Source organism: Rhinolophus sinicus, chromosome 15 (genome assembly GCF_057876585.1).
Source record: "Rhinolophus sinicus isolate RSI-liver-muscle chromosome 15, RSI-T2T, whole genome shotgun sequence".
NCBI classification, from domain to species: Eukaryota; Metazoa; Chordata; class Mammalia; order Chiroptera; family Rhinolophidae; genus Rhinolophus; species Rhinolophus sinicus.
In genome coordinates, this window is record NC_142515.1 from 66,985,755 (window position 1) to 67,007,091 (window position 21,337).

The 21,337-nt window shown below is 50.2% G+C and overlaps 1 protein-coding gene across 5 annotated transcripts in view; it reads left to right on the forward strand.

The window, feature by feature from the left end:
- The window catches only part of RASGEF1A (RasGEF domain family member 1A), a 116,421-nt gene that overhangs the window by 23,060 nt on the left and 72,024 nt on the right, over nucleotides 1-21,337 (forward strand). For 4 of the 5 annotated variants that reach the window (XM_074337315.1, XM_074337316.1, XM_074337320.2 and 1 more), the window contains exon 2: nucleotides 18,211-18,262. The exons of the other annotated variant lie outside the window; for it this stretch is intronic. In XM_074337315.1, the coding sequence (XP_074193416.1) occupies nucleotides 18,227-18,262 (36 nt within the window). In that variant the 5' untranslated portion in view covers nucleotides 18,211-18,226. The remainder of the gene's footprint in view (nucleotides 1-18,210; nucleotides 18,263-21,337) is intronic. 5 annotated transcript variants of the gene reach the window in all.

Genomic DNA, 21,337 nt, shown 5'->3' on the forward strand with positions numbered 1-21,337 from the left:
TCCAGGTACAGGCAGATGCCTGCAGGGATAGAGCAAGGAGGAAAGGTGAGTCGGGTAGGCCCCTGGGCTCTGGCTCCCAGCTCAGCACCCCGCCCCATCCATGCTGACTTTTGGAGATCTGAGCTTTGCCCCTGTCCTGCTTTGCCTTCTTAGGGTCTGATGAAGTCCCCTGTGGGTGGGTTGATGCTGGGGTGAGTCATGGCAGTAAGCAGGGGTCTCTGACTTCATTGGCCAGAAGAACCCACTAGAGGCAGAATGCACACCCAGAAGCTTTCATGTGCCTCTCTTGAGGGGAGGCCCCATGTAGCCCAGCCTTCACCTGCACACTCTGCTCCAGCACAGCGCCTGGCTCAAGGGAGGGTGTGGGGGCCACCAACAGCAGGGTTTAGTGGTGCATGAATGAAGGGTTCCATGTGTTCAGGCCGCCTCCCCTCTCCTCCCCTCCCCACAGGTGGTTCCTCTGGGTGGTGCCCACTCCCCACAGCCGTGCCTGTCAAATGAGTGAACTGCACATATTGCCTCCCCCACTACATGTGCTGAGGCCACAAGTGTCCAAACCAGCAGCCGCCTGGCCTGTGGCACATTCAGTTCTGCACTGTGGCTAGGAGCCCGGAGGTGTGGGACCATTAACTGGGACCTGCTTCGTTGGAGACCCAGGAATGTCCCCTTAGGTAAAGTGCTGAGGAAAGCAGCAGCACAATAGACAAGGGCCCAGGGGCAGGAGGAAGTGGGTTTCTTGAAACTTCTAGGACCTGCTGTCCTGGTGTGTGCAGCAGTGCTGCACAAGGGCACAGTTAGCCAAGGCTTCCTTCCTGGAAGGCTGGGGTGTTCCTCACTGCAGGGTGACCTTTACCTGGAACCCTGCACAGAGCAGCCTGGGCTCCAGCTGACCCCGGGGCTGCCTTGGGCCAGGATGGGTGGGGTGATGGCCCCTGTGCTTAGTGCCTCCTTTCTCCTGCTCCCCAGGCCCTCAGTACTATGATTTTAGATCAGTGGTTCTCCAAGTGGGATCCCAGGAGCAGCAGATCAGTGCCCCTGGGACTGAGAGAAGTGCTGATTCTCAGGCCCTTCTCCAGACCTCTTGTATGTGGGACGGGGCCCTAGTGTGTTTTCATAAGCCCTCCAGGGGATTCTAATGCCTGCTGAAGGTCTGGGAACTGCCTCTTGCTTCTGGAACCTTCCCACACTACAGCCTGCATTTCTGAGCCCATTGGGACCTACTGAGTGCCAAGCCTGCCCCCAGATGTCCATCCACCAGGGTCAGCCCAGAACGTTGGGTAGAATTGGCACCTGGACGCTCACCACACTGGGGCCAGGGTATGTATCTGACCACCAACAGCGCTGCAGTGCAGGGTCCTTTGAGTTCAACATGCAACGGGAGCCTTTCTTTCTGTTGTATTTGCTTTAATCACCAGAAAGCTGACCAGGGGCATTTGGTCAACTCTCAGCTTTATGAGAGTCACAGAATTATGGGGCAGAAATCTTCCCCAGACTGGGTGGGTGACTGCACCCTTGGGATGGCCCTCAGGGGCTGTGGTCCTCGCCTTTACCTAAAACCCTCCAAGGGAGATTGGTGGCTGGCCCAGGGCCAGGACGTGGTGGTGCTCACTTCCTGGACCACACCTACCTGTCACCCCCACCCACTCTCTCAGTCACTGGAGTGTCGTGTAACCCAGTTACTCGCAGCGCAGATGAATCAGACTTCCCATAATTGGCGTTCAGGAACTCAGGAGCTTGGGAGGGTTTCCAGGACACTGGCAGGCTGACGTCTCTTGCTGGCCTCTCTCTCTGACTGGGGCCAAACAACATGCAGTTCAGGAGCTGCTGCATTAGAGGGAGACTGTACCTGGGGAGACCTTCTTTGAATGGATCATTTGACAAAGGATCCCTGACTTCGGCTGGGATGACAGGAGAGGGCATCACACTTCGGGGGTGCTTTCATGAGATCTTTTCGTTCTCACAGAGCCCCTAAGCCAGGGCTTTTCTCCAGTTCTACAGAAGCACCAAGTGGGCTCAAAGAGGCTGGGAAACCTGACACAAATCATGCAGCAGTGAGGGTCAGAACAAGGGCTTGGGCCCTGTGTCCCCAGAGCCCCGGCCTTCTCACCAGGCAGGCCATAAGCTGTGGTGCAGGATCAAGTGTATGATCTGGGACTCCCGCCCCTCCCACCTCCCCAGAAATACAGGGAGAAATGTTATCATTAATCAAGTTAAACTGATGTCTTAACCATGGGATTTGCTGGACTGTAGTATGTGCGGTTTTTGAGGCTTTGGGAGGGGAATCTCCACAGCCTCCTGGGGAGGAGGGGCTGGGGCCCCCAAAGCCCTCCTGAGGGGGGACCTGGGTGGGGTAGCTGTGGCCTAGACTCTGGGAGCATGTTGGAGAGGCTGAGACCCCACCCCTGGCTTGGTCCTTCCGGTCAGGCAGCCTAGGCAGGCGTGCTGGAGGTGCCTAAGCAGGAAAGGCAGGCCCTATGGTGTGGACATGGAGACATAGCCCTGTCTCCCCGTTTCTACCTAACTGAGGGAAAAGGCTGCATCAGACATGGCAGGTGGGGGGGTGTCTTTGTGAGGAGTAGACAGCCCCCCATGAGGCCCCAGAAGGTCACTAGGGACACTGAGTCCAAAGGCTCTGTGACACACAGCCCAGGCTGCGCCTGTCCTCCCTCACCAGGCCCAGGGCACAGCAGGGATCCTTCATGAAGTTCAAGGCGCAAGTGGCTGAGTCCACCCTAGGTAGATGTGGGCTGAGACTTAGCCCAGGACAGCGTGGGGCGGGCGCAGCAGCCCCTGACCCTTCATAGCCCAGGGAAGTCCCAGGTGGGGGGGGTACATCTGATGCTGCGAAACCACTCTTCATTCATTCCCCCTTGGCTCCTCGCTCACTGTCCAGGGGTTCCCCAGCCTGCTGTCTACCAAGCCTTTTCGCTTTGCACCCCAGCCTTGCAGAGTGTGGGGTAAAGGTCTTGTCATTTAAGACGCCCCCTCCAGTGGTTCCTATTCTACCACAGATGCCCTCCCCCTCCCTGCCCCTGCCCACCCTCAGCCCACCCCTCTGGGCCTTTGCTTACCCACTGAGGGGGAAGGCCTCCCCTCCCTGCTCCCAGCTTGCTGTGTGCCTGGACCCCAAGCTTCGCCCTCAGGTCCTGATCTTTGGGAGCCTGTGCCCTGGAGCTGAAACCCTGGCGAGGCTCTATGTCTCTGGGCGGAGGCCTGCCTGGTCCTGAATGACCCCTGACTGCGACTGGGCCTCCCTGACCTGGGCTGGCACAGCCTCTGTCTCTGCTCTGCCTGCCCCACACCCTGTGGCTGCCCCACTCACCCCCACTTCCCACCAGTCACCACACCCTGGCCTGCCCCTCCTGACCTCTACCTTTCTCCTCTGCAGCTGAGCCACCGGCCACCACCCCACCCTACCTGTGGGGGAACAGAATGACACACAGTCTAATGGAGGAAGCTCAAGCCCAGACCTGCAGTGACCTTTGGGGATTTTTCTGTGAGCCAGAGGAAGGACAGGAAGCATCCTCAGGGCCCCTGCAGCCCCTCCCCGTCCCTCAGCCCTGCCATGGCCGGGGATCCCAGAGACAAGCAGGCTTGCTCTCCCGCTCCGGAGATGCTGACCTAGGCTGTGGGCACAGGGGCTCAGTGAGGGCAGCCCAGCTACGCTTCGTGGGGTGAGGTGGCTGGGGGTATAGGCTCGTCAGCCAGCTTCCCTTTGGATCCCGTTTGTGTGAGGCAGGGTGGTGTCCATCACACCTTTCGAGACCTGAGTCCCTTGGCCTGCTTGGCTCTGTTGCCTCTTGCTTACAAGGCCCTGTGGGCCTCTGATGGTTTGTTGGGGCCTCCTCAGGGCAGGGCTGGTGGGAGGTGCCAGGGATGCTGGTGCAGGTCTTGGTCAGCAATGCCCCTGTGTGCACCTGGAGGCTGCCAGGCTGCGGCTCTGGCCCCTGCCACCTGTCTTTCCTGGCTCCCTGCCCTTTGAGACCCTGACACCCTAGCACTGAGCACCTGTGCAGATCTGGGCCACTTTCCCACACGATCTGCTCCAGTGGAGGGCTTAGGAAGCATACGGGCGGTGAGGGTGCAGCTTTGCTACCTCTGGGTCTCAGGCACCTCCTCTGTAAAAGGAGGGGACCTGTAAACTGTGTTTCAGGTGTCAACTACAATTTAAAAAAATGGTCACGTGGACGTAGGGGACAGCACAGGGATATAGTCAATGGTACTGTAATAACGATGTGTGGTGTCAGATGGGCACTGGCTTCTTCGGGTATCACTCTGTGAGGTGCACAAACATCTAATCACTGTGTTGTTTTGTACACATGAAACTAATAAAACAAAAAATTGTTCCACGGCAAGGTGGGGGCTGGGACACTCTTAGCCCTGCCTCCTCCCTGGCACCCCCTCCTGGCATGGGCTCCAGGGCTCCTAGCCCAGGCCCACATGGGCTCATCCAGCTGGGTCTGTCAGGGTCCAGGTCCAGGAATGGTGGAGCCCCAGCCCACCTGGCCAAGTGTGGGGAGCGCTGCACCTGGCCAGGACAGTCAGTAGCCGTGGGCTCTCTGCTGTCAGGTCCATTCTGTGTCACCTCAGGGGAAGGCTCCTGCACAGTTCTGCCCTAGCCAGGGCATTCAATGTAGAGTCTCTAAGGTAAACAATACTGACAGAGGAGGCAGGGGATGGGGAAGGGGGAGAAGGAGGGAAGGCCAGAAGGGCCTCCCTAATTCACATGCATGAGACAGCGTTAGTGTTGCTTGGCAACCAGAGGAGGAAGGAGGGTGTCAGAGAGGAGCCCAGACAGCTTGAGGCCCCTGACCCACCCTGAGCTGACCTTCCTGAGAGGAGGGAGGGGCCAGCAGGCAGACAGGGCTGAGCACCTGCCCAGGTAGCCACAGGCTTTCCCTCCAGGGCTGTCTTCCCAGAGGAGCCAAGGGTCACAGGACTCCTAGGAATATATACCTACCACCTGGTGGTTTCCCCCCACCCAGCCCCTGGGGTGGGGGTCTGGGCTTTGGTTTCAACTTTGACCCTGACCAGTGTCCTGAGTCCTTGGCCAGATTGCTTCACATCTCGGACCTCAGCTTGCACTCCTGTGAAATGGGCCAGTAGCACTCCTCACAGGAGTTACTGTGACAAGTAAATGACAACATTATGATATTTCATCCCCAAGGCATTCAGTCCTCATGGGCACACTGAGCACCCACGAGTGGTGCTGCAGCACTCAGGAGGCTCCATGAGGAGCAGCCCCTGCACCAAGGAGCTTACAACCTAAGAGAAGATGAGGGCGACAGGACCCCCCAGACTCTCCGAGCTTTTGGACAAACTGGGCAAAGGTGCAGCCTGGGACTGCATTAGCACTGGAGTCAATTGTCCCCCCCTTAGGCTGCGCGACTGTTCCAGACACCCCTGGAAGGCTCCAGGCCCAGGGTGATGTGTGAGGCAAGGGTGGTGGCAGTGAGCCAGCGCAGGAAGAAGTGAAACTGAGCAGGTGGCCAGACAGAAGTGAGTGGGGGTGGTGCAGGTGGGTGTGGGCTCCAGGGAGGGGCCTGTGGCAGGACAGTGATATAGGGAGGACAGTGATATTTTCCTGCATGTCCATGCACTTCGTCTATGGCATTTCCACTTCAGCCAAGCCAGAGGGCCTGGGCTGGGCTCTCATGCTGGGCAGTGACTGGTAGCCAGGGACTTCCCAGGAGGATGCTAGAAACCCCAGTGCCCTTGGTTTCCTCTCCAAATGCCTGGGAATGTGGTGTTCTGTGCCCAGGAGGAAAGTCCCCAACTTTCCCTGCTGCGCTCTGTGGCCAAAGCTGCTGGGACGCAGAAGCCTCTCTGCAGACACTGCGGGTGGCGGTCGGGCTCAGAGCTCCGTTTCTCATCTGTACGAGGCAGTGCTACCAGCTACACCAGAGGGCCTCGTGGTCAGACCCCAAAGGGAACATGACAAGTGTCACTCATGTCATCACTTGTGTGGCATGGAGAGGCTGCCTCCTTTGGTCCCTCCCTTTAGCCATGATTTCACGATCTCCAGGGAGAACCTCTGCTTGAAGCTCACCCCACAGTGACCTTGAGCTACAGCAATGGTTCCAGATTTGCTTTAGCAAAAAGCACTCTGCTCTGTAAACACAGCCTTGTGGAGGGCCACCACTGAGTGCCTGCTGAGTGGCGCCACCTGCCGGACCTCCCAGCCCTACCACCTTCTCCTGCCTCTCAGGCTCCAGAGACCTGGCATCGCAGTGGTGTGACCTGGACTTGAAGGTGTCAGTTCCAGGCCCCCTGAGAAGCAGATGCCCGTGGGACTAGACTAGATGTACAGAGAGGGAGGTAGCTGGAGGGGGGCCAGTGATGCTGCTGTGAGCCCTGTGATGGAGAGGACAGCATAGGAAGGAGCAGGCAGGAAAAGTGCAGCTCAAAGACCACAGCCGAGAAAGTCTGGGCCCTGACCAGGGAGCCCATAGGAAAGGTGCCTGTTAGGGAGGTCTGCCCTGGGCAGGAGGGGCATGGGGTAGTGATAGCCTATGCGCTGCTCTGCAGTGGGCGCAGCCCAGGGAAGTGTGGCTTCAGCGGGCACCACAGCAGACCCACAGAGGGAGCAGCTGAGGGCCATCAGCACGCAGCCTATCGTGGCCTCTCACAGCTGTCCGATGCTGTCACAGTGGGTGCCTGAAAAGCCCTGAGGGCAACCTCCCTCTATCCCCTGCCCTCTCTGCATCCCCTCCAACTCCTGGGCTGCCTAGTTGGGTATTTCTATCCCACTCTCTTCTTACTTGGACAACTGGGATCATGGGGGGGCATTTCTGGAGGGAGCACATTCGCTGGGCACCAATGCTGCTGACATAGGCCAGGCCCTGGCTGCATGTCTCCTTCTGTCCTCACAGCAGCCTTGCAGGGTGGGGAAGAGGGTGCCATACCCAACCCAGCTCCTGGGCATGGCAGGGACAGACAGGTGGAGCTATCAGCTGTGTGTGCTGGGCATGGGCAGCCTCCAGAGCCACGTCTAGATGGGCAGGAGTTGTGCAAGATTCCTTTCTAGGTGCCACTTTGACCACCCCCCTGGGGCTCTGCAGCAGAGGGGGTTGCCATGGCCCCAGGGACCTGCTGTGCAGGCCACTGCCCTAACAAATTGTCACAAACGTAGTGGCTTCAGTAACACACACTTACCATCATACAGTTCTGTGGGTCAGAGGCCAGTGTGGTTCTGGTGGGTCAAAGTCATGGTGCTGGCTGGTCTGCCTCCGGAGGCTCCAGGGGAGGAACATTTCCTGCTCTTCTATGAGCTGTGGGACTGAGGCTCTGTTCCCTGCTTGCTGTTGACCGGGGGCCCTTAGCTCCCGGATGGGCTCCCCATGTCAGCAGCAGGGTCTCTGATCCATCTCTCTGCCCTGCCCTGTAGGCATATCTTTCTCTGACAACAGAAGGTTCCTGATTTTATGAACACCTGTGATTATAGGCGGAGCTAGGTGAGAGCAGAGCTCTGTCCTGTCTGGCAGCACCCTGCCCACCCTGACAGTCCAGTCCTGGAGGAGCAGGCCAAGGTCGGAGGCAGAGTAGCAGGTGTCCTGTGGGCGGAGTGAGGTAGCTGAGCTGGAGTGCTGAGTCAACATGCCAGATTTCTGACAATCCTGATGGGACAGGCTCTGCAGCCACCACACCCGGCACAGTTCACAGTCCACTCTGGGTTTGCATGTGTGGTTTGGAGGTGGGATGGCCTGGCTGTGTTGACATCTCAATTTTCACAGCTGCCTCGGTCCATCACACACACCCGTGCCTCCTGCTCTGCTGCACATGAGCGACAGTAGATCAAGCTGTGTGGCTTTTCTTTTCAGTGCATGTATGGGTGTGTTCCTGCTCCAGCGTTTGTGCCTCCTAGGGAGCTCCTGGTAAAGCCCCAAATCACAGAATGATAAGGGGGCCTGGGAGGTGCAGGTGGGCAGCATGGGCTTCACCCCACTTCAGGGAAAGGAGGGCCTGGGGTGGGTTTCTTGGGGTGCTCCAGATGGCTGCTGGCTGATCCTCACTGCAGGCCTGGCCAAAGGTGGGGAGGGAAAGCAAGTCTTAGAAATGTGGTCACAGAGGTGTGAAGCCAGTCCTCAACCCCAGAGCAGCCTCTTCTCACAGCCCTTCTTTTTGGGTTCCTGGTGCCTCCTCCCCAGTCCTTCCATCATGGCCATGCATCCATCAGAGGGGTGCCCATTGTCTTCCATGCCCCATCACCATGGAGGTGTGTCATTCAGGATGGCATGCGGGATCTCAGCTCCTATTCCCCACACAAGAATGCAGGACATGGTGAGGCCAAAAAGGAACACCCATGGAGCCATAAATGGGGGAGTCATACCACGGTAGTCTCGCTGGCAGCTGGTTGGAGACACAGGAAGCAAGAGCCACACGATCTGCAACCTGCCGTCCGCTTTTCTGCCAACCAACTAACCCCACTTGCTAGTTGCAATCCACTGTGCTAACTGCAATCTGTGCTTGTTAGCTCAGCCACCATCTTCTTGCTAGCCCCCACTTGCTGCTAGCGTAGCCACAGCAGTTATATTAGTGGCCAATGGCTCACTGGTTGCAGCTGACGGCCAACTAGCCACAGCTGATGGCCATCCAATCACAGTTGATGGCCATTTACCACCTGAGCCAGCACCTTTCCACGTGAGGCCGAGAGCCTGGAAACTGCACTCCTGGCTCTGTCCCCACACTCCACCCCTACAGGGTCTCGCCTCATAATCTACGTGACAAGCATCTTCCGCAAGGGGCCCTGTGTGAGGAGCCTGGAGGTGAATGCAATATCCTGGACACAGCCAGGCTTGCTGGACACAGCCAGGGTTTCTCAGGGTACCACCAGTCCTTCTGGGCACAGCCAGACTTCCTGGGCTTCTTAGGGTACCACCAGTCTCCCTGGGCACAGCCAGGGCCTCTCAGGGCACTGCCACTCTCTCTGGGCACAAACAGACTTCCTGGACATAGCCAGGGCATCTCAGGGTACCGCCATCTTCCTGGGCACAGCCAGGGTTGTCACATATTCTTGACGGTGGCCAGTCAAGACTCAAAAGCAAACATCCGCCAGTTCCACTACCTGGTGGTATGTTCCCAAGCAAACAGTCAAGCGGGCCATTAAATTAGGGATGGAGCCCATTCCCCATAGTCCACAGTCATTCGCCAGGGCTGTGCGTTAGCCTCACAATGTGTGCCCCCTCTGCAGGGCGAGGGCTCCAAGTCCTTCCCAACTTGGGGGTGAGGGCCTCAGCAAGAACTTCCCAGCCCACAGGGCCGCAACGAAGTTCGCTTTCTCCGGCCTATGCTGGTTGGGGAACCGTCCACGTCTTCTCACCCCTCCACAGAGTCCAGCTCTCCAGTGGTCGCTCCTCCTGGTCTTCCTGAGGCTGAGTGTTCATACGCACAAACTGTTCCACTGCCTTTCGGAGAGCTTTGGCTGGCACTGTACCCTGCTCGCTGCGCCATGTGTCATGCGGGGTCTCTGGTCCCACTCCCTGCACAAGAACGCAGGACATGATGAGGCCAAAAAGGAACACCCACAGAGCCATAGATAGGGGAGTCACACCACTATAGTCCCACTGGCGGCTGGGTTGGAGACACAGGAAGCAGGTGCCACACGATCTGCAACCTGCCGTCCACTTCTGCCAACCAACCAACCTCACTTGCTAGCGGCAATCTGCCGTGTGAACTACAATCCACGCTTGCTAGCTCAGGCACCATCTTCTTGCTAGCTCCATTTGCTGCTAGCATAGCCACGGTAGTTATATTAGTGGCCAATGGCTCACTAGTTACAGCTGATGGACAACTAGCCACAGCTGATTGCCATCCAATCACAGTTGATGGCCATTTACTACCTGAGCCAGCACCTTTCCACGTGAGGCCAAGGGCCTGGAAACTGCCCTCCTGGCTCTGTCCCCACAAGGTGCCCCTAGAATGCCGGGCTTGCAATCCAGTTTGCACTGCTCTGTGTGATGCCCAGGCACTGCTGACTCACTGTGCTCCTTGGGCAGGGAACCCCCACACATACCACCTCACCAATGCGCTGCTTGCCTAGACACCCCCTACCCTTTGGGCTCTGTGGAGCCTTGTCCCTGGAGGACAACCCACCCCAGCCTCTGGCCCTCTCTCACCCCTGCCTAAGGGGACTGCCCTGGCCTGATGGCAGGCGCTCAAACAGCTGAGCCACGTGGGCCCCCAGGTGCCTTTTGGGCCGACTACAGCTGGCTGGGTGAGGAGCAGATATGAACAAGGAGCTGACAGTGAGGGGCCCTGGGGCCTGCTCCCCAAGCACATGACACCTCACAGGGTTTCTCCACCCTGGCTACACAGTGGTGTAAATTCCTGGGCCACAGCCCCAGGGACTCTGGTTTAGTTAATTTGGGGGTGGAGCCTAGGAATCTATTTTTAGCAGTCTTGTTGGGTAGGGATGGGGGCACTTTGGGGGAGTGAGTTATACCAGACAACAGGCGGACACTGACTGGGCTGTTCTTGGTCTGCTGGACAATGGCCTCCCTGTGGTTGGTGACAGACGCTCGCTGAACTGGGAGTCGTTTCTGCATCACCCCAGGCAGAGTGTCACAGCTGTTCTGAGTGTCCTATGGTGAGGCCCGCCCTCTGTCCCTGGTAATTGTCCCAGTAGGCCTGAGACCTCTACCTCTTCTGTGTGTGCGCAGTACCAGGAAGAGGTGCTGGGCTAGGGGCTGCACCCGCCCTCTTGGGTGTACACCACAGACTGCATTTCTAGCAGAGGAAACTGAGGTTCAGAGAGGGGAAAGGCTTGTGCCAGTTCCCTCAGTAGGGGACGCAGAGCTGGGGACCTCGCCAGGCTTGCCAGGGCCTGCTGCATGCTCTGTGCTGCTGCCTCAGGGGGCTTTACCTGAAAGAGGCACTGAATAATCCTGCTTTAAAAGTAACGTTTAAATACATCAATTGAAACATCTGCAGTATCATGTTCGCTGATTAAGGAACTACTGTGTTTCCCTGAAAATAAGACCGGGTCTTATATTAAGTTTTGCTCCAAAAGACACATTAGGGCTTATGTTCAGGGGATGTCCTGAAAAATCATGCTAGGGCTTATTTTCCGGTTAGGTCTTATTTTCGGGGAAACACGGTATCAGACCCTGGAGCCAAATGCATCAGTTAGTACCAGCTGACCATCTAACCTCATCCCCCTTCTGGCTCAGGACCTGTTCTCCTGTCCGGTCCCACCCTCCCTTGAGGAACCCTGGCCCAAAGCCTTTGGCCTCATTCCTTGGGGACAGTGGTACCCACTGAGCCCAGATCCATGGGGATTGAGAGTAAAGTGTTAATGTGCCTGTGTCATTCTAAAATCTGTGACATTCTGGGGCTGGCCCCGTGGTTCAGGTGGTTGGAGCTCCGTGCTCCTAACGCCAAAGACTGCTGGTACGATTCCCACATGGGCCAGTGGGCTCTCAACCACAAGGTTGCTGGTTCAGCTCCTCGACTCCTGCCAGGGATGGTGGGCTGCGCCGCCTGCAATTAAGATTGAACACGGCACCTTGAGCTGAGCTGCCACTGAGCTCCCGGATGGCTCAGCTGGTTGGAGCGCAACCACAAATTGCTGGTTCGACTCCTGCAAGGGATGGTGGGCTGTGTCCCCTGCAACTAGCAATGGCAACTGAACCTGGAGCTGAACTGTCCCTTCCACCCTTCCACAATTAAGACTGAAAGGTCAACAACTTGACTTGGAAAAAAGTCCTGGAAGTACACACTGTCCCCCAATAAAGTCCTGTTCCCCTTCCCCAATAAAATCTTAAAATAAGAAATAAAACGTTTAAAAAAATAAATAAAATCTGAAGGAAGGCTGAATCCATGCAGGGAGCCTGATAGCAGAGGAGGCAGAATTCCATCAGTGCTGGGTCCTTCCCTCCCCATGAGAAGAGGTGCTTGTAGCCCCGTTCCCTACCCAGCAGCCTCCCCTGCTCAGTAGCACACAGGCCAGACTGCAAGGAGCACAGCACACAGCTGCTGGGGGCACCCTGTGGGCCCAGCCCTTGCTCTGAGTGTCTCCATCAAATTGGAGGCAAAGTGATGTGTGTTAGGTATTTTCAAACTTTCTTTAGCAGTGAAGTCCTCCAAGTAAAAGCAACACAAGATAATGCAAAATTGATCAAAGGGAGCAGCTTTCTTTGAAAGGAGGTGGGGAAGGTGACAGAGCATCTGACAAGGAAACACAGTCGTCAGATGGCCCCAGGAACAGCGTAGCTGCGACTGGGGAAGTGCCGTGGAGAGAAGGCTCCAGATGTCTGTGCCCTGGCAGGAAGTGAGGCTGGCAGGAACAGCATTCTGAGCAGAGGGAACAGCCTTTGTGGGCCTCTGGGGGAGGGAGCAGAGCCATCTGACCAGTGGGGATCCCATCAAGGTGAGTCTGGGCCTTGCCAGCCAAGTTACCCGTTTTCTCTTCTTTGAAGCAGTGGGAAGCCACTGAAGTGTTTTAAGCAGTGGGGGCACACAGATGACCCCATTTATAGAGTGGTTAACAGATGGGAGGAGCTGGAGGGCCCACTGGGTGGTCAGTGCTGTTCCCAGGGGAAGGGGATGGCCACTTGGACAAATGAGTTCCAGTGCGGATGGACAGACAGACATGGTCACACATGGGAAACCCAGAGCAGGGCACACTGCCGGTGGGCTGTGAGGACTGGATCTGAGGGATGGCCCTGCAGCACCTCAGCCCCTCAGCTGGAGCATCTTGCTCATCATGGACACAGCTTCTCCAGTCTCTCTCTTTTAGAATTGCTTCTTCTTTTAAGATTTCCTTTGTTGCTTCAAGTATGTTTCCTCTGGGGTGGATTCTTCCCTTGGCCATTTGGCCTTTCTCTTTCTTGCTGTCCATTCTTCTCTCGTGACTGTTTATGTCTCTTGAACTTGAGGCTGTACGCACATTTTAAGGAGGGTGTCTGGGGGCCCGGTGAGCGCTCCCTCTGTATCGTACAGACTGCACCCCACAGTGTCTCCCCTGCGTAGAATTCCCAGGCAGACATGTTCCCAGGAAGGGTGTGCCTGCACTCTGCTGTGAGGCACCTTTAGGTGGAGGGGCTGGCTGTCAGTCACACCACCCCTCCCCCCTGTGGCAGAACTCGCATCTGGCTCCTGCTTACAGGACAACTCCCCACGGGGTGTCTGCCCCTGTCTCCTGCCCCTCCTTTCCCCCCAGCCCAGTAAGGACCTGTCTGTCCTGTGGTGGGAGGGCAGGTGAGCCCTCCACTTGGTCTTGTCTGTATACCCACTTCTTCCCTGAAAGGTGGGGTTTCCTGCACGGGCTCCTCTTTGGCTTCATCCAGCCACCCACCACCACCTGCCTTCCGCTTTCCAGAAGTGTGAGTCACCTTGTCCACTGGTGACCCACACTCTTGCACAGCTTTTCTTCTGTGCTCTTTTATTTCCAGGAGGTTGGAAAGCAAATGCATTTGCCATCCTCAACTAGAAGTCATGGTTTCTTCCTGTGTAAAGTGCCCTTTCAGACCCATCAGTTCTGCTTTCTTTTGTAGGACTAAAGCTGCACCAGCCTCCTTGATTTCTGTCTCTCAAACTCACATCTGCTCAGTGAGCAAATTCTGTGTGTCTACCTAAGTAAAGTCCTGCTTCTGCTGTGCCTCGCCCCTGCACTGCTGCCTCCGAAGTCCAACCCACTGTCCTGAGTATGTGGGTTTTTGCAGGAGTTTCTAACTGGTCTCCTGCTTTGAACTTGCCCCCTTGTCTTGTCTCCGTAAGTCAGCCAGCGTGGTTTAAATTAGATTGTGTAATTCTCTACCCAAATCCTCTGGTGGGAGGTAGAGTGAGTGGGTTGATGAAACACTTCAGACACACAGACTTTAGGACCTGAAGAGGAGACTGTACTGGGGTGAATAGAGTCCCCTAAATTCATGTCCACCTGGAACCCATGAGATGACTTTATTTGGAAATAGGGTCTTTGCAGAAGTAATCAAGTTAAAACAAGGCCATACTGGATTAGGATGGGCCTCAAAGCCAGTGACTGGTGTCCTTAGAAGGAGAGGGAGATGGAGAGACATGGAGGGAAGGAGACCATGTCACCTGAGGACAGAGACTGACACGATGCATCTACAAGCCAAGGAACGCCGAGCACTGCTGGCGACCACCAGACTCTAGGAAGAGGCAAGGAAGGATTCATTCCTAGGCCGTCAGAGGGAACACGGACCTGCTGACACCTTGATTTCAGACTTTTCGCTTCCCAAACTGTGAGAGAATACATTTCCATTGTTTTAATCCACCAGCTTGTGGTAAGTTGTATGACAACCAAGGAAATAAACACAAGCCCTATTCCGCCTACGAGGCCCAGTAGGGTCTGCTCTCGCCTCACTACCTCCACTGTACCCCAGCAGCACTGGCCTGGAGCAGGCTGCATATGCTCCTGCCCCAGGGCCTTTGCCCTTGACCTTCCCTGGGATATACAGGGATTACTTCCTTCAGGTCTTGGCTCAGAAGTCACCTTACAGAGGGGCCTTCCCTGGCTGCCTGATTTACCGAGAAAGCCCTGCCTCCCCCATCCGCTCCTGGGCCTCACTGCCCGCCCGTGTTCTCCCCACGGCTCTCACTGCCAGCTGGTATACAGTCACTTGCTTAGTGTTTGTGTCTTGCCTCTGCCATGGAAGCCTCACAAGGGCCGGGACGCTGTTGATTGTATTTATGGCTGTGTCTCCAGTGCCTAGAATGGTGCAAGGCACGTGCCCAGTATGTAATCAGTGAATAAAAAAGCAAATCCACAAGCTGTTGAATAAAGGGGCAGACTCCAAACGGACAATTCAAGGAAGAAAATGTTGTGGGTTTTTTTTTAACCTCAATCTGGCTCATAATTAAAGAAATGCAAAGTAAGTCTACAGTGAGATCATTCTCATCTGTTAGACTGTAATGAATGTGAGGGGAATTGGGTGCTATCCTGGGAATGTAACTTGGACCATATCTTTATTCTGTTTAAAAATTTGAAATATGTAATTCATATAACATAAAATTCACCCTTTTATAGTGAATAATTCAGTGTTTTTTGCATATCCACAGAGTTGTAGAACTATCACCACTACTCCCAGTACATTTTAGTCACCCCCCAAAGAAACCCCCATACCCATTAGCACCTCTTCTCCTGCCTGCTTGCCCTTGGTGACCACTATCTATTCTATGACTGTGAATTTGCTTATTCTGGACATTATAGTATGTGGCCTTTTGTGTCTGGTATCTTTCTCTTAGTACGATGTTCTCAAGGTTCATCCATGTTGTAGCATGAACTTCTTTCCATTGCCATGAAATATTGCATTGTATGTGTGTACCACATTTTGTTTATCCATTCATAAGATGATGGACATTGGATTGTTTCCACTTTGTGGCTAATATGAATAATACTGCCATGAACATTTGTATACAAGTTTTGATGTGGGTGTAAGCTTTTAAATATTTTGGTTATGTACCTAGGACTGTTATTGCTGGTAACTCTGTGTTTCAAATGTTAAGGAATTGCCAGACTGTTTTCCAAAGCAACTGCACAGCTTCACATTGTCACCAGGATTGTACTGGAGTTCCAGTTCCTCAGCAGCTTCATTAACACTTGTTAGCACCCACCATATTTACCATAGCCATCTCATTGTTGTGAAGTGGCATCTCATGTGGGCTTGGATTGCATTTCCATCATGACTCATGATGCTGAGCAAGTTTTTATCTGCTTGTTTTCATTTGTGTATTTCTTTAGAGAAATGTCTATTCAGATTCTTTGCCCATTTTTAATCAGGTTATTTTTCTTTTATTATTGAATTGTAAGAGTTCTTTATGTATTCTGGATACTAGGCCTTTATCATATACATTGTATGCACATCTTTTCTCCCATTTTAATATCTTTTTTGTTTTTTATTTTATTTTTATTTTTTAAATTTATTGGGGTGACAATTGTTAGCAAAATTACATAGATTTCAGGTGTACAATTCTGTATTACATCATCTATAAATCCCATTGTGTCTTCACCACTCAGAGTCAGTTCTCCTTCCATCACCATATATTTGATCCCTCTTACCCTCATCTCCCACCCCCCACCCCCCACCCCCCTTACCCTCTGGTAACCACTAAACTATTGTCTGTGTCTAAGAGTTTTTGTTTCTCTATTGTTTGTCTTGTTCTTTTGTTCTTTTTGGTTTATATACCACATGTCAGTGAAATCACATGGTTCTCTGCTTTTTCTGTCTGACTTATTTCACTCAGCATTATACTCTTAAGATCCATCTATGTTATCGCAAATGTTCCTATATCATCTTTTCTTACCAACGAATAGTATTCCATTGTGTACATATACCACAACTTCTTTATCCATTCATCTATTGAAGGATATTTTGGTTGTTTCCATGTCTTGGCCTCCGTAAACAAAGCTGCAATGAACATTGGAGCACACGTGTCTTTATCTCTAAATGTTTTCAGATTTTTTGGGTAGATACCCAGGAGAGGGATTGCTGGGTCATATGGTAATTCCATTCGTAACTTTTTGAGGAACCTCCACACTGCCTTCCATAACGGCTGCACCAGTCTGCATTCCCATCAACAGTGTATGAGGGTTCCTTTTTCTCCACAGCCTCTCCAGCACTTATTACTATTTGTCTTGTTGATGATAGCCATTCTGACTGGGGTGAGGTGATATCTCATTGTGGTTTTGATTTGCATTTCTCTGATGATTAGTGATGTTGAGCATTTTTTTTATATGTCTATTTGCCATTTGTATGTCCTCTTTGGAGAAATGTCTCTTCAGGTCCTCTGCCCATTTTTCAATTAGGTTGTTTGTTTTTCTGTTGTTGAGTTGCATGAGTTCCTTGTATATTTTGGATATTAGCCCCTTATCAGAGGCACTGTTTGCAAAAATCTTCTCCCATTCACTTGGTTGCCTCTTTATTTTGTCAATGGTTTCTTTTGCTGTGCAGAAGCTTTTAAGTTTCATATAGTCCCATTCATTTATTTTAGCTTTTACTTCCCTTGCCTTTGGAGTCAAATTCATAAAATGCTCTTTGAACCCAAGGTCCATAAGTTTAATACCTATGTTTTCTTCTATGCAGTTTATTGTGTCAGGTCTTATGCTCAAGTCTTTGATCCATTTTGAATTAATTTTGGTACATGGTGACAAATAGCAGTCCAGTTTCATTCTTTTGCACGTGGCTATCCAATTCTCCCAGCACCATTTATTGAAGAGGCTGTCTTTTCTCCATTGTATGTTTTTTGCTTCTTTGTCAAAAATTATCTGTCCATATTTATGTGGTTTTATTTCTGGGTTCTCAATTCTATGCCATTGGTCTATGTGTCTGTTTTTCTGCCAGTACCATGCTGTTTTGATTATTGTAGCCCTGTAGTACAAGCTAAAGTCAGGGAGTGTGATACCTCCAGTATTGTTCTTTTTTCTTAAGATTGCTTTGGTTGTTCGGGGTCTTTTGTGGTTCCAAACAAATCTGATGATTTTTTGTTCTATTTCTTTAAAAAATGCCATTGGGATTTTGATGGGGATTGCATTAAATCTGTATATTGCTTTGGGTAATATGGCCATTTTAACTATGTTGATTCTTCCAATCCATGAGCACGGAATGTCTTTCCATTTCTTTGTGTCTTCTTCAATTTCTTTCAAAAATGTCTTATAGTTTTCAGCATATAGGTCTTTCACATCCTTGGTTAAGTTTATTCCTAGGTATTTTATTCTTTTTGCTGCAATTGCAAAAGGAATTGTTTTTTGTGTTTCTTTTTCTGAGATTTCATTGTTAGTATATAGGAAGGCAATGGATTTTTGTGCGTTGATTTTGTAGCCGGCAACTTTACTGTATTCGTTGATTGTTTCTAATAGCTTTTTGGTGGAGTCTTTAGGGTTTTCTATATATAGCATCATGTCATCTGCAAAGAGTGATAATTTAACTTCTTCATTCCCAATTTGGATGCCTTTTATTTCTTTCTCTTGCCTGATTGCTCTGGCAAGGACTTCCAACACTATGTTGAAAAGCAGAGGTGATAGGGGACAGCCCTGTCGTGTTCCTGAACATAGAGCAAAGGGCTTCAGTTTTTCACCATTAATTATGAGATTAGCTGAGGGCTTGTCATATATGGCCTTTATTATGTTAAGGTATTTTCCTTCTATACCCATTTTATTAAGTGTTTTAATCATAAATGGATGTTGTTCTTGTCAAATGCTTTTTCTGCATCAATTAATATAATCATATGATTTTTGTCCTTTATTTTGTTTAGGTGATGTATCACATTGATGGATTTGCATATGTTGAACCATCCTGTGCCCCAGGTATGAACCTCACTTGGTCATGATGAATAATCTTTTTAATGCATTGTTGTATTTGATTTGCTAGAAAAGTCCCGGACTTTTACTTTTGGGAAGGTTTTGGACGACTGATTCAATTTTGTTACTGGTGATCGGTCTGTTTAGATTTTCCAGTTCTTCATGGTTCAGCCTAGGAAGTCTGTATGTTTCTAAAAACGTGTCCATTTCTTCTAGGTTATTGAAATTGGTGGCATATAGTCCTTCATAGTATTCTTGGATGATCCTTTGTATTTCTGTGGTGTCCGTCATAACGTCCCCTTTTTCATTTCTGATTTTGTTAATTAGTGTCTTCTCTCTTTTTATCTTAGTGAGTCTAGTGAAGGGTTTGTCAACTTTGTTAATCTTTTCAAAGAACCAGCTCTTTGTCACATTAATTTTTTCTATTGTCTTTCTGTTCTCTATTTCATTGAGTTCTTCTCTGATTTTCGTTATTTCCTTTCTTCTGCTGACCTTGGGTTTCACTTGTTCTTTTTCTAGTTCTTTAAGGTGTAACATGAGGTTATTTATTTGGGAGTTTTCTTGTTTCTTGAGATATGCCTGTAATGAGATAAATTTCCCTCTTAAAACTGCTTTCGCTGCATCCCAAAAATTTTGGTAGGATGTATTTTCATTGTCATTTGTTTCTATGTAACTTTTGATCTCTCCTCTAATTTCTTCTTTGACCCAGTCGTTCTTTAAAAGTATGTTGTTTAATCTCCATGTATTTGTGTTTTTTCCTGCTTTCTTTTTGCAGTTGATATCCAATTTCAAAGCCTTGTGATCAGAGAATATGCTTGGTATGATTTCAATCTTCTTAAATTTGCTGAGGCTGATTTTATGTCCCAATATGTGGTCTATCCTTGAGAATGTTCCATATACACTAGAAAATAATGTATAGTCTGATGTTTTAGGATGAAGTGCTCTATAAATGTCAATTATGTCCATTTCATCTAATGTGTCACCGAAATAGGGTTGCTATTTCATTATTTATTTTCTGTTTGGATGATCTATCTATAACTGTCCATGATGTATTTAAGTCTCCTAGTATATAATTGTGTTTTGGTCAATTTCTCCCTTTAGTTCTGTTAGTAGTTGCTTGGTGTATTTCGGTGCTCCTTGATTGGGGGCATAAATATTGATGACTGTTATGTCTTCTTGTTGTATAGTCCCCTTTACCATTACGAAATGTCCATCTTTGTCTCTTGTTATCTTTTTCACCCTGAAGTCTGTTTCATCTGATATCATTATGGCTACACCTGATTTTCTCTGGGTACCATTTGCTTGGAGTGTCAATTTCCACCCTTTCACTTTGAGTCTATGCTTGTCCTTGTAGCTGAGATGTGTCTCTTGGAGACAGCATATGGCTGGGTTTAGTTTTTTGATCCAATCTGCCTCTCTGTGCCTTTTTATTGTTGAGTTCAGTCCATTTACATTTAAGGTGATTATTGATATGTGAGGATTTCCTGTCATTCTATCTTTAGTTTTCTGGTAAGGCTGTGTCGCCATTGTTTCTTTGCCTTTTTGTTGTTGTCTATTATTTCTGTGTGGTGGTATTCTATGATGTTTCCCTCTGTCTCTTCTTTTATTACAGTATGTATTTCAGTTCTGGATTTTTTTGAGTGGTTACCCTTAAGTTTATGTAAAAGAAAGTTTGGTATTTAGAGTATTCCATTTTCTTCAGCACGCTTTCTTTCTCCATTCCCATATTCCGGTTCAGGCCTTTACTCTCCCCCTTTTTATGTTTTGGTTGCCACAAATTGTCCCTGTTGATGGTGGTCGAATAGCCTCCTTTAGTATTTCTTGTAGTGTAGGTCGTGTGTTAGAAAATTCCCTTAGCTTCTGTATGTCTGGCGAGGTCTTTATTCCTCCTTCATATCTAAAGGATATCTTTGCTGGATATATTATTCTTGGCTCATGATTTCTCTCTTTCAATAGTTTGAATATTTGGTTCCACTCCCTCCTGGCTTGTAGAGTTTCTGCTGAAAAATCTGATCATAATCTAATGGGCTTTCCTTTGTAGGTTACCATCTTCTTTTCCCTGGCTGCCTTGAGGATTCTTTCTTTGTCGTTGATTTTAGACAGCTTCAATACAATGTGCCTTGGAGAAGGCCTGTTGGGATTGAGGTAACTAGGTGTTCTATTTGCTTCTTGGATTCGAGGATCAAGTTCTGTCCACAAGTTTGGGAAGTTCTCATCGATAATTTCTTTGAATATATTCTCTGTTCCCTTGTCTCTTTCTTCTCCTTCTGGTATGTCCATTATTCTTATATTGCTCTTTCTGATGGAGTCAGAAAGTTCTTGTAGAGTTCTTTCATTTCTTTTAAGTCTCAAGTCTGTTTCTTCTTCCATCCATGTCATTTCCATGTTTCTATCTTCGAAGTCACTGATTCTTTCCTCCATCTGGTCAACTCTACTACCTAAGCTGGTTATTTCATACTTAATTTCTTCTATGAGTTCTTAATCTCCAGAAATTCTATTTGGTTCTTTTCTAAAATTTCAGTCTTTCGTAAAATGCTCCTGTTGTTCTTTGTGTTTCTGAGTTCATTAAACTGCCTTTCTGTGTTTTCTTGCATCTTGTTGAGTTTTTTCAGAACTGCAGTGTTGAATTCTGTGTCATTTAAGTCACATATTTTCATATCTTTAAGTTCCTTTTCTGGAGACTTTTCACTTTCTTTCTGAGCTATCTTGTTGCCTTGGTTATTCATGGCAATTACTTATTTATTATTTCTCTTCCTAGACATCTACAGGAGTGGCTTCTGCAACAGGTTGATAGGAAGAAGTCTTTCTTTTGTTTTCCAGTACTTGTTGGTAGAATATTTTATTTTCTCTCCGACTGCAGCCTTTTTTCTCTCTCTCACATGGTAATGCTATGTTTTATCTGCACTATTCCAGCTTTCCACACAATTGGGGGATTCCCTAGGAGATGGGCTTCTCCTCTGTTAATAGTTCACCTGGGTCTCAGGGCGCAGTGTCCTAGTGGGTATGCGGAAAACTTTTGAAGTTCCAACCTCTTCTTGCACCAGATTCAGAGCCTGTATGTTTCAGCAGTTCTGTTTACTC